Raw genomic sequence first — 14214 nt, 5'->3', positions numbered from 1 at the left:
CAGGAAGTGACCTAGCAAACTGTAGTAGTGAAACAGGGAGTCAGGTGGCTGAGCGGTTAGGTAATCGGGCTAGTAATCTGAAGGTTGCCAGTTCGATTCCCGGCCATGCCAAATGACGTTGTGTCCTTGGGAAAGGCATTTCACCCTACTTGCCTCGGGGGGAATGTCCCTGTACTTACTGTAAGTCGCTCTGGATAAGAGCATCTGCTAAAAATGACTAAATGTAAATGTAAATCTTCAGGTGTCGCCGCCATTGTTTCATCAACTGTTACGGTTTAGTAGCAAGCACTCCATCCTCCTCTCTTCTCTCTCCATCCTTCTCGCTAAATGACTAAATGTAAATGTAAGTGACCTAGCACACTGTAGTAGTGAAACAGGAAGTGACCTAGCACACTGTAGTAGTGAAACAGGAAGTGACCTAGCACACTGTAGTAGTGAAACAGGAAGTGACCTAGCACACTGGAGTAGTGAAACAGAATGTGACCTAGCACACTGGAGTAGTGAGAGTGATTGTCTTCCTGCAGAGTCGTGAGCAGGAGATGGGGGACAGGGTGTGGCAGGTGCAGAAGGAGATGGAGGACCTTCACACCAGGATGCAGGACAGCCCCCAGGTATGGCACACACACGCAGTCATATAAACACACACAGTCATATACACACACACACAGTCATATAAACACACACAGTCATATACACACACACACAGTCATATAAACACACACAGTCATATACACACACACACAGTCATATAAACACACACAGTCATATAAACACACACAGTCATATACGCACACACACAGTCATATAAACACTGACACGTGTTCCGGGAGGACAACGGTACTTAGGAATGATTTGCTGGACCTGATGTTGGTTTCCTCCAGGATCACAAATTACTCTTATTGAGAGACTTGTTGCTCTTGTTCGTTAGTTGTACCTGATTTAAAATTATTGTACTCGCTGCGAAATATATTATTGTTGCTCGTTTTTTCTACAGGTACACTCCTGTTTTGGCTGTTTGCAATGTTTGGGGATATCTCGTTGTTATGATCAGTGACTTGTGCACTTTTGTAAAGCTCTCTCTTGGAAGTCGCTTTGGATAAAAGTGTGTTCTAAATGAATAAATGTAAACACTAGTGCTGTCAGTTAAACGCATTATTAACGGCGTTCACGCAAACCCATTTTAACAGCGTACATTTTTTTATCGGGAGATTAACAATCTTTTTGGCCTAGCAAACTTTTTGGTTTTTTTCACATGCTGTTGCAACAACTGACGTTAGAAAAACTACAACACCACACCGGACACACAGTCATATAAATACACACACACTCATATAAACACACACAGTCATATACACACACACACACTCATATAAATACACACAGTCATAAACACACACACACTCAAATACACACTCACTCAAACACTCCCAGTCATAAACACACACACAGTCATATACACGCACGCACACTCATATACACACATGCTCATGCACGCACACACATGCACACTAATATACATACTCTCGTATACACACTCACATGCACATACACTTGCACACATACACTTATATTCACACACACGCATGTACATACACACAAACTCATACACGCACATATATATATATATATATATATATATACTAGGGGTGCAAAACCGAACCACAACAAATAGTTCAACACACAAACCAGGGTTCGGTTTTTACATGTAAGCCGCGGTTTTAGGATCTAAGAGAAAACACAACTTCTTTTTTTTTTCCCCTAATGTGCTAAACAAACCAAACCAAAACCATGACCCCTAAACCGCAATACAAACCGAACCGTGGGCTTGTTGAATTGTTGCACCCCTAATATACACACACATGTACACACGCGGGTGAGCACACACACTCTTCCCATCCCCCCCTCTGGCTGCAAGGCTGCAGAGACAAGTCTTGAATGTTCTCCCTGGAAGCTCTGGTATTTATTACCCTGCTCTAAGCCTGTACCACACTCACACACATACACACTCACACACATACACACTCACACACACAGCTGTGCTTCACCTCCGGCTACATAGCCGCTGCATGACGTAAGAGTTGTCAGAGGAGGAGAGAGAGAGAAGGAGGAGGGATGTAGAGAGAAGGAGGAGGGATGTCGAGAGGAGAGAGGTAGAGAGAGGAGGGAGGTAGAGAGAGAAGGAGGGAGGTAGAGAGAGAAGGAGGGAGGTAGAGAGAGAAGGAGGGAGGTAGAGAGAGAAGGAGGGAGGTAGAGAGAGAAGGAAGGAGGTAAGAGAAGGAGGGAGGTAGAGAGAAAAGGAAGGTAGAGAGAAGGAGGAGGGAGGTAGAGAGAAGGAGGAGGGAGGTAGAGAGAAGGAGGAGGGAGGTAGAGAGAAGGAAGAGAGAAGGAGGAGGAGGTATAGAGAATGAGGGAGGTAGAAAGGAAGAGGGAGGTAGAGAGAGAAGGAGGGAGGTAGAAAGAAGGAGGGCGGTAGAAAGAAGGAGGAGGAGGTGAAGAGAAGGAGGAGGGAGGTAGAGAAGAGAGGTAGAAAGAGAAGAGGGAGAGGGGGTAGGGAAGGGAGGGAGGTAGAGAGAAGAGGGAGAGGGGGTAGGGAAGGGAGTTAGATAGAAAAGGAGGAGGGATGTAGAGAGAAGGAGGAGGGAGAGGGGAGGGAGGTAGAGAGAAGGAGGAGGGAGGTAGAAAGAAGGAGGAGGGAGGTAGAAAGGAGAAGGAGATAGAAAGAAGGAGGAGGAGGTAGAGAGAAGGAGGGAGGTAGAAAGAAGGAGGGAGGTAGAGAGAAAGAAGAGGGAGGTAGAGAAGAGAGGTAGAGAGAAGGAGGAGGGAGGTAGAGAAGAGAGGTAGAGAGAAGGAGGAGGGAGGTAGAGAAGAGAGGTAGAGAGAAGGAGGAGGGAAGTAGAGAGAAGGAGGGAGAGGGGGTAGGGAAGGGAGGGAGGTAGAGAGAAAAGGAGGAGGGAGAGGGAGGTAGAAAGAAGGAGGAGGAGATAGAGAAGGAGGGAGGTAGAGAGAAGGGGGAAAGGGATGGAGTAAGTTAGAGAAAGATGAGAGATCCAGAGTTCAGGTGATGTATTGTGTTAATTTAGCAGACTCTTTTATCTAAAGGGATTTGGTGGTTTGGAACTAAATTTGCAAGCATATGCTTACTCAGTATAACTGGGTATAACTCACTGAGCTAAACACATCCTAATTTACACTGGTCAAGCATATGTCCCTAAAACATCTTGTCTAACCTGGCCTCCATCTTGTCGAACCTGGCCTCCATCTTGTCTAACCTGGCCTCCATCTTGTCTAACCTGGCCTCCATCTTGTCTAACCTGGCCTCCATCTTGTCGAACCTGGCCTCCATCTTGTCTAACCTGGCCTCCATCTTGTCTAACCTGGCCTCCATCTTGTCTAACCTGTCCTCCATCTTGTCTCCTCTCTTCCAGGATGGGATGGAGGAGCTACAGGTGAGTTGCTTATATGCCCCCAGGTCAAAGTTCACTGTCAACAGTTCAGCCTTCGTTTCTATAAGTCTTCGTCTTTGTTTCTGTCTCTCTCTCTTTCTTCTCATCTGCTCTTTCTCTTTCACATCTGGAATCTACCTACATCCCCATCTTCTCTTTTCCTCCTCCCTCTTTCTGTTCTGCCTTCTTCCTCCTACCTCCCCTTTCTCTATTCTCCTCTCTTCCTTGTTCTGCTCCTCTTGTCCCTCCCCAGGCCCAGCTAGCTCAGAAGACCACTCTGTTGAGTGAGGCCAGGCTGAAGGAGCAGGGACTGGTTGACAGGGTGAGTGGTTCTTACAACCAGACTGTTCTGGAAACACTCACATCCAAGCTCCCCTCCCTTCCCTCTCCTCCCCTCCTCTCTCCTCCCCTCCTCTCATCTCCCCTCCCCTCCATTCCCCTCTCTTCACCTCCCTCTCCTCCCCTCCCCTCCTCAGGCAGTTCTCACTGTATAAATGCACATAATGACACATCTGTTTATACTTGTCTTAACCTTCTAACCCTTCCAACTGTGTTTCTCACACACACACACACACACACATATATATGACTAGCTGGGAGAGCATGGAGGAAGTTGTTTTTGCAGGGAACCACATGCTGTGAAATACTGTAACTGTGAATGTGTCCGTGTGTGTGTGTTCCTATCCTAGATCCACTTACTGGAGGACAAGATGAGATGCGTCCACAAGAACTCAGTAGTGACCCATCTAACAAGCTCTTACAAAGGTTCCTCCTCCTCCTTTTCCCCCTCCTCTTCCCCCTCCCCATCCTTTCCCCCTCTTCTTTCTACTCCTCCTCTTCCTTCTCTCCCTCCTTCTGTTTGTGTGTGTGTGCCCGTAGTCCATCTTTGTGTGAATAACTTCAGCACAATGCCATCAATCTGCCTGGTATATAACATACACACACAGAGGGAAGACTAGACTGCACTGACCTTTCATGCTGCTTAATAGAGACAGCCTGCTGTCGTAAGAGAGATGGGGGGGTGTTAATAGGTTTAACAGGCTGTGGCCTTGCATTCCCACGGAAACCTTCCAACTGACACACACACCCACACATACTCCTCTCAACTCACACACACACAAACACTACCCCCTACTCTCACACACTGTCCCCCCAACGCACACACACACCCACTGTCCTCCAACTCACACAAACACACACACTGTCCTTCAACTCACACAAACACACACACTGTCCTCCAACTCACACAAACACACGCGCGCACACACACACTCTCCTAGACCAGGGTGGTCTCTCCATTACAGGGAGGAGAGAGTTGCCCCACCTGCCCCCCAGGGATCATAGTGCTGCCCTCTACCTCTACCACCCTACCTCTACCCCCCTACCTCTACCCCCCTACCTCTACCCCCCTACCTCTACCCCCCTACCTCTACCCCCCTACCTCTACCACCCTACCTCTACCCCCTCTACCTCTACCACCCTACCTCTACCCCCCTACCTCTACCCCCCTACCTCTACCCCCCTACCTCTACCCCCCTACCTCTACCCCCCTACCTCTACCCCCCTACCTCTACCTCCCTACCTCTACCCCCTCTACCTCTACCACCCTACCTCTACCCCCTCTACCTCTACCACCCTACCTCTACCCCCCTACCTCTACCCCCCTACCTCTAACACCCTAACTCTACCCCCCCTACCTCTACCACCCTACCTCTACCACCCTACCTCTACCCCCCTACCTCTACCACCCTACCTCTAACACCCTAACTCTACCCCCCCACCTCTACCGCCCCTACCTCTAACACCCTACATCTACCCCCCCACCTCTACCGCCCCTACCTCTAACACCCTACATCTACCCCCCTACCTCTACCCCCCTACCTCTACCCCCCCTACCTCTAACAGCCTACATCTACCCCCCTACCTCTACCCCCCTACCTCTACCCCCCCTACCTCTACCCCCCTACCTCTACCCCCCTCGTCCTCTCCTTTCCACCCCACTCCTCATCCCCTCCTTCCCTCCTCTCCCTCTTTCTCTCTGTGTGACCCTTGACCCCTAGTCTGTCCCTGTGTTACAGGTCTTCATGGTGTGACCCTTGACCCCTAGTCTGTCCCTGTGTTACAGGTCTTCATGGTAATGACGGGCTCTCGGAGCCCACAGAGTTTGATTACCTGAGGAAGGTTCTGTTTGAGTACATGATGGGGCGAGAAACCAAGGTAACCATCTCTAGCACATCTATAACTCCATCACTACACAGTGTATATATGCACAAGTCCATCACTACACAGTGTATATATGCACAAGTCCATCACTATACAGTGTTATATAGTTATAAATACCTCCATCAGTAGACAGGCTACATAACCCTAAAATTCGAAATTAAAATATAATTTGAATATTAAAAACAACAATGACATTTGAATGGGATTATAGAAGAAGATTGACAGCCATGATGCACTCATGAACCAGAACATTATAACCTATGACATTATCCCTGATGAAGAGAATTAACAATAGTTTTGTGTATGTTTTCATGGAAACACTCACGCAGACTCTCTCTTTCACACACAAACACACACACACACTCAACTTCAACTCTTTGTTTTTACTGGTGTGGAATCTTTCACAGAACCAGGAAGAGAAACTCTGTAAAGTAGAGGAAGTGGTAGACATCTTGTGCCCCAAAAAACTGTAGCAGCAATTAGTAAAAACAGTAATTGACAAGGTAGAAATTAAGATTTTTCATTCATTCTTAATTGTGTCCTTCAAACTTTGCTTTAATCAAAGAATCATCTATTTGCAGCAATTACAGCCTTGCAGGTCTTTGGCTAGCTGTCCATTTGTTTATATAACCTGAAGAGATTCACCCTACACTTCCTGAAGAACTACAAATTATATTGGCTTGATGGGCAGTTCTACACAGAACACTGTCAAGCTGCTCCCACTACAGTTCAACAGAGTTGACATCTGGTGACTGTGTGTCCATTATACACAGAAAACCAGTTGACTGCTTCTTCACTAAATAGTTCTTGCATAGTTTTCAGCTGTGCCAGCAAAATCCCAAAAGGGTTTTTAAAGATGAATTAACCTTTTTAAATGATAGACTTAAGTTTGCAAACACAATGTACCATTTAAACACAGGACTGGTGGTTGTATGTTTAAACAGATATATGTAGAAAAAAAAAAAATGACTAAATGTATGTAGATCTCCCAAAGAAAAATGGTGGGTGGGAGGGAGGGAGGCCGGATGCAGAGGCCTATAAACTGCATCCTTGCTACTTGAACCCCACGCCCCATACAGTGCCACAGAGTGTGTGAATGTGTGTGTCTCAGCTGTATTAACAGCCCTGTTGAGCCCCTCCTATGGGCTTCACACACAGCACCGCTGCAGAGAGGCAGGCACAGCCCCTCCTATGGGCTTCACACACAGCACCGCTGCAGAGAGGCAGGCACAGCCCCTCCTATGGGCTTCACACACAGCACCGCTGCAGAGAGGCAGGCACAGCCCCTCCTATGGGCTTCACACACAGCACCGCTGCAGAGAGGCAGGCACAGCCCCTCCTATGGGCTTCACACACAGCACCGCTGCAGAGAGGCAGGCACAGCCCCTCCTATGGGCTTCACACACAGCACCGCTGCAGAGAGGCAGGCACAGCCCCTCCTATGGGCTTCACACACAGCACCGCTGCAGAGAGGCAGGCACAGCCCCTCCTATGGGCTTCACACACAGCACCGCTGCAGAGAGGCAGGCACAGCCCCTCCTATGGGCTTCACACACAGCACCGCTGCAGAGAGGCAGGCACAGCCCCTCCTATGGGCTTCACACACAGCACCGCTGCAGAGAGGCAGGCACAGCCCCTCCTATGGGCTTCACACACAGCACCGCTGCAGAGAGGCAGGCACAGCCCCTCCTATGGGCTTCACACACAGCACCGCTGCAGAGAGGCAGGCACAGCCCCTCCTATGGGCTTCACACACAGCACCGCTGCAGAGAGGCAGGCACAGCCCCTCCTATGGGCTTCAAACACAGCACCGCTGCAGAGAGGCAGGCACAGCCCCTCCTATGGGCTTCACACACAGCACCGCTGCAGAGAGGCAGGCACAGCCCCTCCTATGGGCTTCACACACAGCACCGCTGCAGAGAGGCAGGCACAGCCCCTCCTATGGGCTTCACACACAGCACCGCTGCAGAGAGGCAGGCACAGCCCCTCCTATGGGCTTCACACACAGCACCGCTGCAGAGGCAGGCACAGCCCCTCCTATGGGCTTCACACACAGCACCGCTGCAGAGAGGCAGGCACAGCCCCTCCTATGGGCTTCACACACAGCACCGCTGCAGAGAGGCAGGCACAGCCCCTCCTATGGGCTTCACACACAGCACCGCTGCAGAGAGGCAGGCACAGCCCCTCCTATGGGCTTCACACACAGCACCGCTGCAGAGAGGCAGGCACAGCCCCTCCTATGGGCTTCACACACAGCACCGCTGCAGAGAGGCAGGCACAGCCCCTCCTATGGGCTTCACACACAGCACCGCTGCAGAGAGGCAGGCACAGCCCCTCCTATGGGCTTCACACACAGCACCGCTGCAGAGAGGCAGGCACAGCCCCTCCTATGGGCTTCACACACAGCACCGCTGCAGAGAGGCAGGCACAGCCCCTCCTATGGGCTTCACACACAGCACCGCTGCAGAGAGGCAGGCACAGCCCCTCCTATGGGCTTCACACACAGCACCGCTGCAGAGAGGCAGGCACAGCCCCTCCTATGGGCTTCACACACAGCACCGCTGCAGAGAGGCAGGCACAGCCCCTCCTATGGGCTTCACACACAGCACCGCTGCAGAGAGGCAGGCACAGCCCCTTCTATGGTGTCAGACTTATGTCAAAGCCGCGAGCGCATAGATTCTTTCACATGTGCAGATATTAATTTTTCATTCGTAAGATACAAGTATTCACGCACAAATTGAACAGCCGTGAGCTGTACAGGTTGCTTTTAGTGAGGGCATGGCAAGCTCTCATACGTTATCTGTTCACGCAGTGAAATTTCTGCTCGCGTGCAGTGGGGTTCTGCTCGCGTGCAGTGGGGTTCTGCTGGCGTGCAGTAGGGTTCTGCTTGCGTGCAGTTCTGCTCGCGTGCAGTGGGGTTCTGCTCGCGGAGTGGAATGTTGCTTGCACAGGGATAGGGGTTGACAACTTCCATTACAGGAAGGATGGAGTGATAATATAGGCTACTAAACCGTAACAGTTGATGAAACAATGGCGGCGACACCTGAAGATTTACATTTAGTCATTTTTAGCAGACGCTCTTATCCAGAGCGACTTACAGTAAGTACAGGGACATTCCCCCGAGGCAAGTAGGGTGAAGTGCCTTGCCCAAGGACACAACGTCAGTTGGCATGGCCGGGAATCGAACTGGCAACCTTCGGATTACTAGTCCGACTCCCTCACCGCTCAGCCACCTGACTCCCAGATTTACCTGTAGGTCTAAGTGATATTGATAGATGATGGGGGCCTGGTCTAACAATCCATAATTTACTCTGAAAACTATGAACAGGAGCTAATAAACATTAAACAAAGTGTAGTTTCTGTAGTATCACTCCGTTTTTTGCTTTTAGCACTATCTTTTTAATAGGCTATATATTAATATATTTGTCATATATATACCTATGTATATGGAAAACCCCAATTCCAGAAAAGGATGCTGTGTAAAATGTAAATCTAAACAGAATTCAATGATTTGATTGATCTCATATGACATTCACAATAGATCATTCAAAACATATAAAATGTTAAAACTTAGGAAAAGTACAATTTTAAGTAAAAAATAAGGTAATTTGAAATTTGATGGCTGCAACATGTCTCAAAAAAGTCGGGAAAGAGGCAATAAAAGGCTAGAAAAAGAAAAAAACATGATTCTGTAAAGGAAATCATTAGTTGGGCTCAGAAACACCTCCAGAACTCATTGTCTGTGAACACAGTTTGCCATGCCATCCACAAATGCAGGTTAAAGCTCTATGATGCAAAGATGAAGCCATATGTGAGCATGATCCAGAAAACTGCCATCTTCTCTGGCCTAAAGCTAATTTAAAATGGACTGATGCAAAGTGGGAAAACTGTTCTGTGGTCACACAAATTGAAATGTTAAATTATTTTTGGAAACCTTGGACGCTGCTTCCTTCGTACCAAAGAGGAGAGGGACCCTCCGGCTTGTTATCAGCGCTCAGTTCAAAATCCCTAATTTCTGATGCATTAGGGCCTATAGAATGGTCAGCTTGCACATCTGGAAAGGCACCATCAATGCTGAAAGGTATATACAGGTTTTAGAGCAACATTTGCTTGCATCCAGGCAACATCTTTTTCAGGGAAGGTCTCGCATATTTCAGGAAGACAATGCTAAGCCACATACTGCATCTGTTACATTTACATTTATGCATTTAGCAGACGCTTTTATCCAAAGCGACTTCCAAGCGAGAGCTTTACAAAAGAGCATAGGTCACTGATCATAACAACGAGATAGCCCCAAACATTGCGAGCAGCCAAAACATGAAGCATACATTGTGGAAAACCAAATAAGTGCCAAAGGGAAGAACCATAAGAGCATGCAGTTAAACAAGTTACAATTGAACAACATGAAACTCCCCACAAGAGTGCAAGAGTGTACCTGTAGAAAAAACTATCAACAGTAAAAATATTTCACAGCGAGTACAAGAATTTGAAACCGTTACAACTAACCAACAAGAGCAACAAGTCTCTCAATACGAGTCATTGTGATCCTGGAGGAAACTAACATCAGGTCCAGCCAAGCATTCCTAAGTGCCGTTGTACTCCCGGAACAAGTGCGTCTTGAGCCTTTTCTTGAAGGTGGGGAGACAGTCAGTGTCCCTGATGGAGGTGGTGTTACAACTGCATGGCTTCGTAATAGAGAGTCCGGGTGCTAAACTGGCCTGCCTGCAGTCCAGACCTTTCACCAGTTAAAAACATTTGGTGGATCATGAAATGAAAAATATGACAAAGAACACCCAGGACCATTGAGCAGCAAGAATCCTGTATCAGACACAAAAGGGACAACATTCCTCTCCTACAACTCCAGCAACTGGTCTCCTTAGGACCCAGACATATACAGACTATTAACAGTTATTAAAACAACTGGTTTCCTCAGTTCCCAGACAGATACAGACCGTTATTAAAACAACTGGTCTCCTCAGTTCCCAGACAGATACAGACTGTTATTAAACAACTGGTCTCCTCAGTTGCCAGACAGATACAGACTGTTATTAAAAGAAGAGGGGATGCTACAGAGAGGTGAACATGGCCTTGTCCTAACCTTTTTGAGACGTGTTGCTGCCATCAAATTCAAAATAAATTTAAATTATTTTTTCCTTAAAATTCTATATTTCATAAGTTTAAACATTAAATATGTTTTCTATATTCTATAGTGAATAACATATGGGTTTATGAGATCTGCAAATCATTGTATTCTGTTTTTTATTATATTTTACACAACGTCCCAACTTTTGGGGAATTGGGGTTGTATGTGTTACTGTCTTTTTTTTGCACTACGTTAGAAAACGTAAAAATAGTGTTTTTATTGTGTGTATTGTTGTAATGTCTATAAAAAAAATTATGTGTGATATAAAAAATGGTATTGGGTATCGAGTATCTTCCTGGGTATCGGTATCGAGTTTGAAATTCTAGTATCGTGACAGCCCTAGTGTGTGATGATGATAATGATTGTGTGCGTGTGTGTGTGTGTATATGATGATGGTGGTGTGTGTGGGAGGAGGAGGAGAAGGAGGATATAATGTTGATGATGATGATGATGTGGTGTGTGTCTTCAGACCATGGCCAAGGTGATCACCACCATGCTGAAGTTTCCTCCAGACCAGGCCCAGAAGCTGCTGGAGAACGAGGACTCCAAGACCACTGTACGCTCCTTACTGGATTCTACTGCTTACTATCCTTACTTTAGTTATCATTACTGTTTGTATGACAAGCTTAGTATTATTAATATGATGATTAGTATTATAGTATTATCATTATTATTAATATGATGATTGTTTGTGCTCTGTTTCCACAGCCTTGGCTACGGTTAGGGGTGGAGGGATTCAGATAAGGAGGGAAGGATGCTGCTACAGGGCCAGACTGCCATGGACTTGATTAAACCCCTCTCCTGTGTGTGTGTGTGTTGTGTGTGCGTGCGCACGTGCGTGTGTGTACGCACATGATTATTAACATGTACACTACCGTTCAAAAGTTTGGGGTCACCCAGACAATTCAGTCAGTTTTCCATGAAAACTCACACTTTTATTTATCAAATATGTTGCAAAATGAATAGAAAATATAGTCAAGACATTTACAAGGTTAGAAATAATTATTTTTATTTGAAATATACAATTTTTTCTTCAAACTTTGCTTTCGTCAAAGAATGCTCCATTTGCAACAATTACAGCATTGGAGACCTTTGGCATTCTAATTCTAATTTTTCTAATCATCCATTAGTCTTCTAAGGTAATTAGCAAACACAACGTACCATTTGAACATTGTAGTGAGAGTTGCTTGAAATGGGCCTCCATACACCTATGTAGATATTTCATTAAAAAACAGACGTTTCCACCTAGAATAGTCATTTACCACATTAACAATGTATAGTGTTTTTCTGATTAATTTAATGTTATCTTCATTGAAAAAAAGTGCTTTTCCTTGAAAAATAAGGACATTTCTAAGTGACCCCAAACTTTTGAACGGTAGTGTTAGTGTGTGTGTGGTTGTTAGGGTATGAGTATGTGTGTAGTTGTAAGGGTGTGTGCGTGTGGTCGTTAGGGTATGAGTGTGTGTGTGGTCGTAAGGGTGTGTGAGTGTGGTCGTTAGGGTATGAGTGTGTGTGTGGTCGTTAGGGTATGAGTGTGTGTGTGGTCGTTAGGGTATGAGTGTGTGTGTGGTCGTTAGGGTATGAGAGTGTGTGGTCGTTAGGGTATGAGTGTGTGTGTGTGTGGTTGTTAGGGTGTGTGTGTGTGGTCGTTAGGGTATGAGTGTGTGTGGTCGTTAGGGTATGAGTGTGTGTGTGGTCGTTAAGGTATGAGTGTGTGTGTGGTCGTTAGGGTATGAGAGTGTGTGGTCGTTAGGGTATGAGTGTGTGTGTGGTTGTTAGGGTGTGTGTGTGTGGTCGTTAGGGTATGAGTGTGTGTGTGGTTGAAGGTTGTGAGGGAGCTTGATAAAATATGCAGAGATCAGATAAATTCTTCCATGATTTAAGTTATTTTAAACATAAACATAAAATTGTTTAATTTCTAAATTATGTTTTTAGTCCAAGGTTAGTCCAACGGTTTTCATTTAATTTACGTTTGGATATTTCTGTAGTTAATGGATGGCTTGTGCAATAAAATTAAAGAGGATGATTATGATGTTTGAATTGATCAGGTTATTTTCAGCTTTCTCTGTGACTTCCTGTCTCACTTCCTGTGTTCTGTGACAGTTGAGGTCACATGACCCCATTAGCCCTGACAATGTAGAAACACTAGCTTCCAGAATTTATCACTGCTTTTCTACTTTATATTCACAGTACTGACAAAACAGATGCCATGTAAATTGTATATAATGAAGTGGGATCTGACCGAAGCTGACTGTTGCTTTAGTACAACATTTTGAGAGACACTAATTAAAGTCCTATTTGCAATATTTGTTGTTTTGTCTTGTGTACTGTTCTTAGTGTCCTTTCCTGTGATGTCATGATGATCATGAAAATGGTTGTAAGGTGGATTACAGTTTTTTTCAATTGCCAACATGCATTTGTCAAAACTGAAGTCACATTGTCAAAACTGCCAAAACACAGTCAGCAAAACTGAAGTGTATGTGGACCAAACTGAAAAATGTTTCACTACTTTCACTCAAAATGCATTCAGTAACCATTTTTTCCAAAATCCTTGAACTCTTCTCATTCATAGTCCACTACCTGCTAAACACTGGATTATTTGTAGCACATGTATCAAATGTTAACACTTTGAAAGTTTTTGCAGAATATTTAATCATTCCAAACACAGTTGATTGCAATTTCAGCAGGTTTTAGTTTTGTTACCAAACAGACAAAAAGGGACGGCTTCTGAATTATTTACATTTATATTTATGAATTTAGCAGATGCTTTTATCCAAAGTGACTTCCAAAAGAGAGCTTTACAAAAGTGCATAGGTCACTGATCATAACAACGTGACGCCCAAAACATTGCGGGTAGCCAAAACATGAAGCATACATTGTGAGTCCCAAAGGGAAGAACCATTAGAGCATGTAGTTGAACAAGTTACAGTTAAACAATTAAACAACATGAACCTCAACAAGTGCAAGGGTGTACCTGTGGAAAAAAAGCAAGCAACAAAAATATATTACACCGCAAGTACAAAAGACAGTAAGAGTCAATAAGAGTCATTGTGATCCTGGAGGAAACATCAGGTCCAGCCAATCATTCCTAAGTACCTTTGTTCTACTGTTGTACTTTACAGTTTAGAAACATGGATCAAGGTTGGTGGGGAAAGAAGAGAAGCAGGGAGAGGGAGAATGGGTGGAGGACAAGGGAAAGGAGTGAAAAAGTGTTTTTCTTGTTCTATCATGAAATATTGATTCATGTGAAAAAGTTCATCAATTGTGTAATGCTCCCTTTTAGTGTTTTAGGTCAGTGTGTTATGTAAGGGATAATGCCCGACGAGGTGTCCAATATCACCTGATAATGGACAATGCGGAGGCATGAACCGTCCGATGCGCAGCGGAGGCCATTATCAGGTGATA

The 14214-nt window shown here is 45.8% G+C and overlaps 1 protein-coding gene across 6 annotated transcripts in view; it reads left to right on the top strand.

Moving 5' to 3' along the window:
* golga4 (golgin A4) overlaps positions 1 to 13105 on the top strand; it is a 74464-nt gene extending 61359 nt beyond the window's left edge. For 3 of the 6 annotated variants that reach the window (XM_067235954.1, XM_067235955.1, XM_067235953.1), the window contains exons 19-24: positions 525 to 611; positions 3426 to 3446; positions 3697 to 3765; positions 4133 to 4208; positions 5569 to 5660; positions 11279 to 11509. In XM_067235954.1, the coding sequence (XP_067092055.1) occupies positions 525 to 611; positions 3426 to 3446; positions 3697 to 3765; positions 4133 to 4208; positions 5569 to 5660; positions 11279 to 11491 (558 nt within the window). In that variant the 3' untranslated portion in view covers positions 11492 to 11509. The other 3 variants (XR_010876645.1, XR_010876644.1, XM_067235956.1) reach the window with 3 other exon arrangements.
* The last annotated feature ends 1109 nt before the right edge of the window (positions 13106 to 14214 follow it).

Source organism: Osmerus mordax, chromosome 5 (genome assembly GCF_038355195.1).
Source record: "Osmerus mordax isolate fOsmMor3 chromosome 5, fOsmMor3.pri, whole genome shotgun sequence".
In the NCBI taxonomy this organism is placed as follows: Eukaryota; Metazoa; Chordata; class Actinopteri; order Osmeriformes; family Osmeridae; genus Osmerus; species Osmerus mordax.
This window is presented reverse-complemented; position numbering and strand designations above follow the sequence as displayed.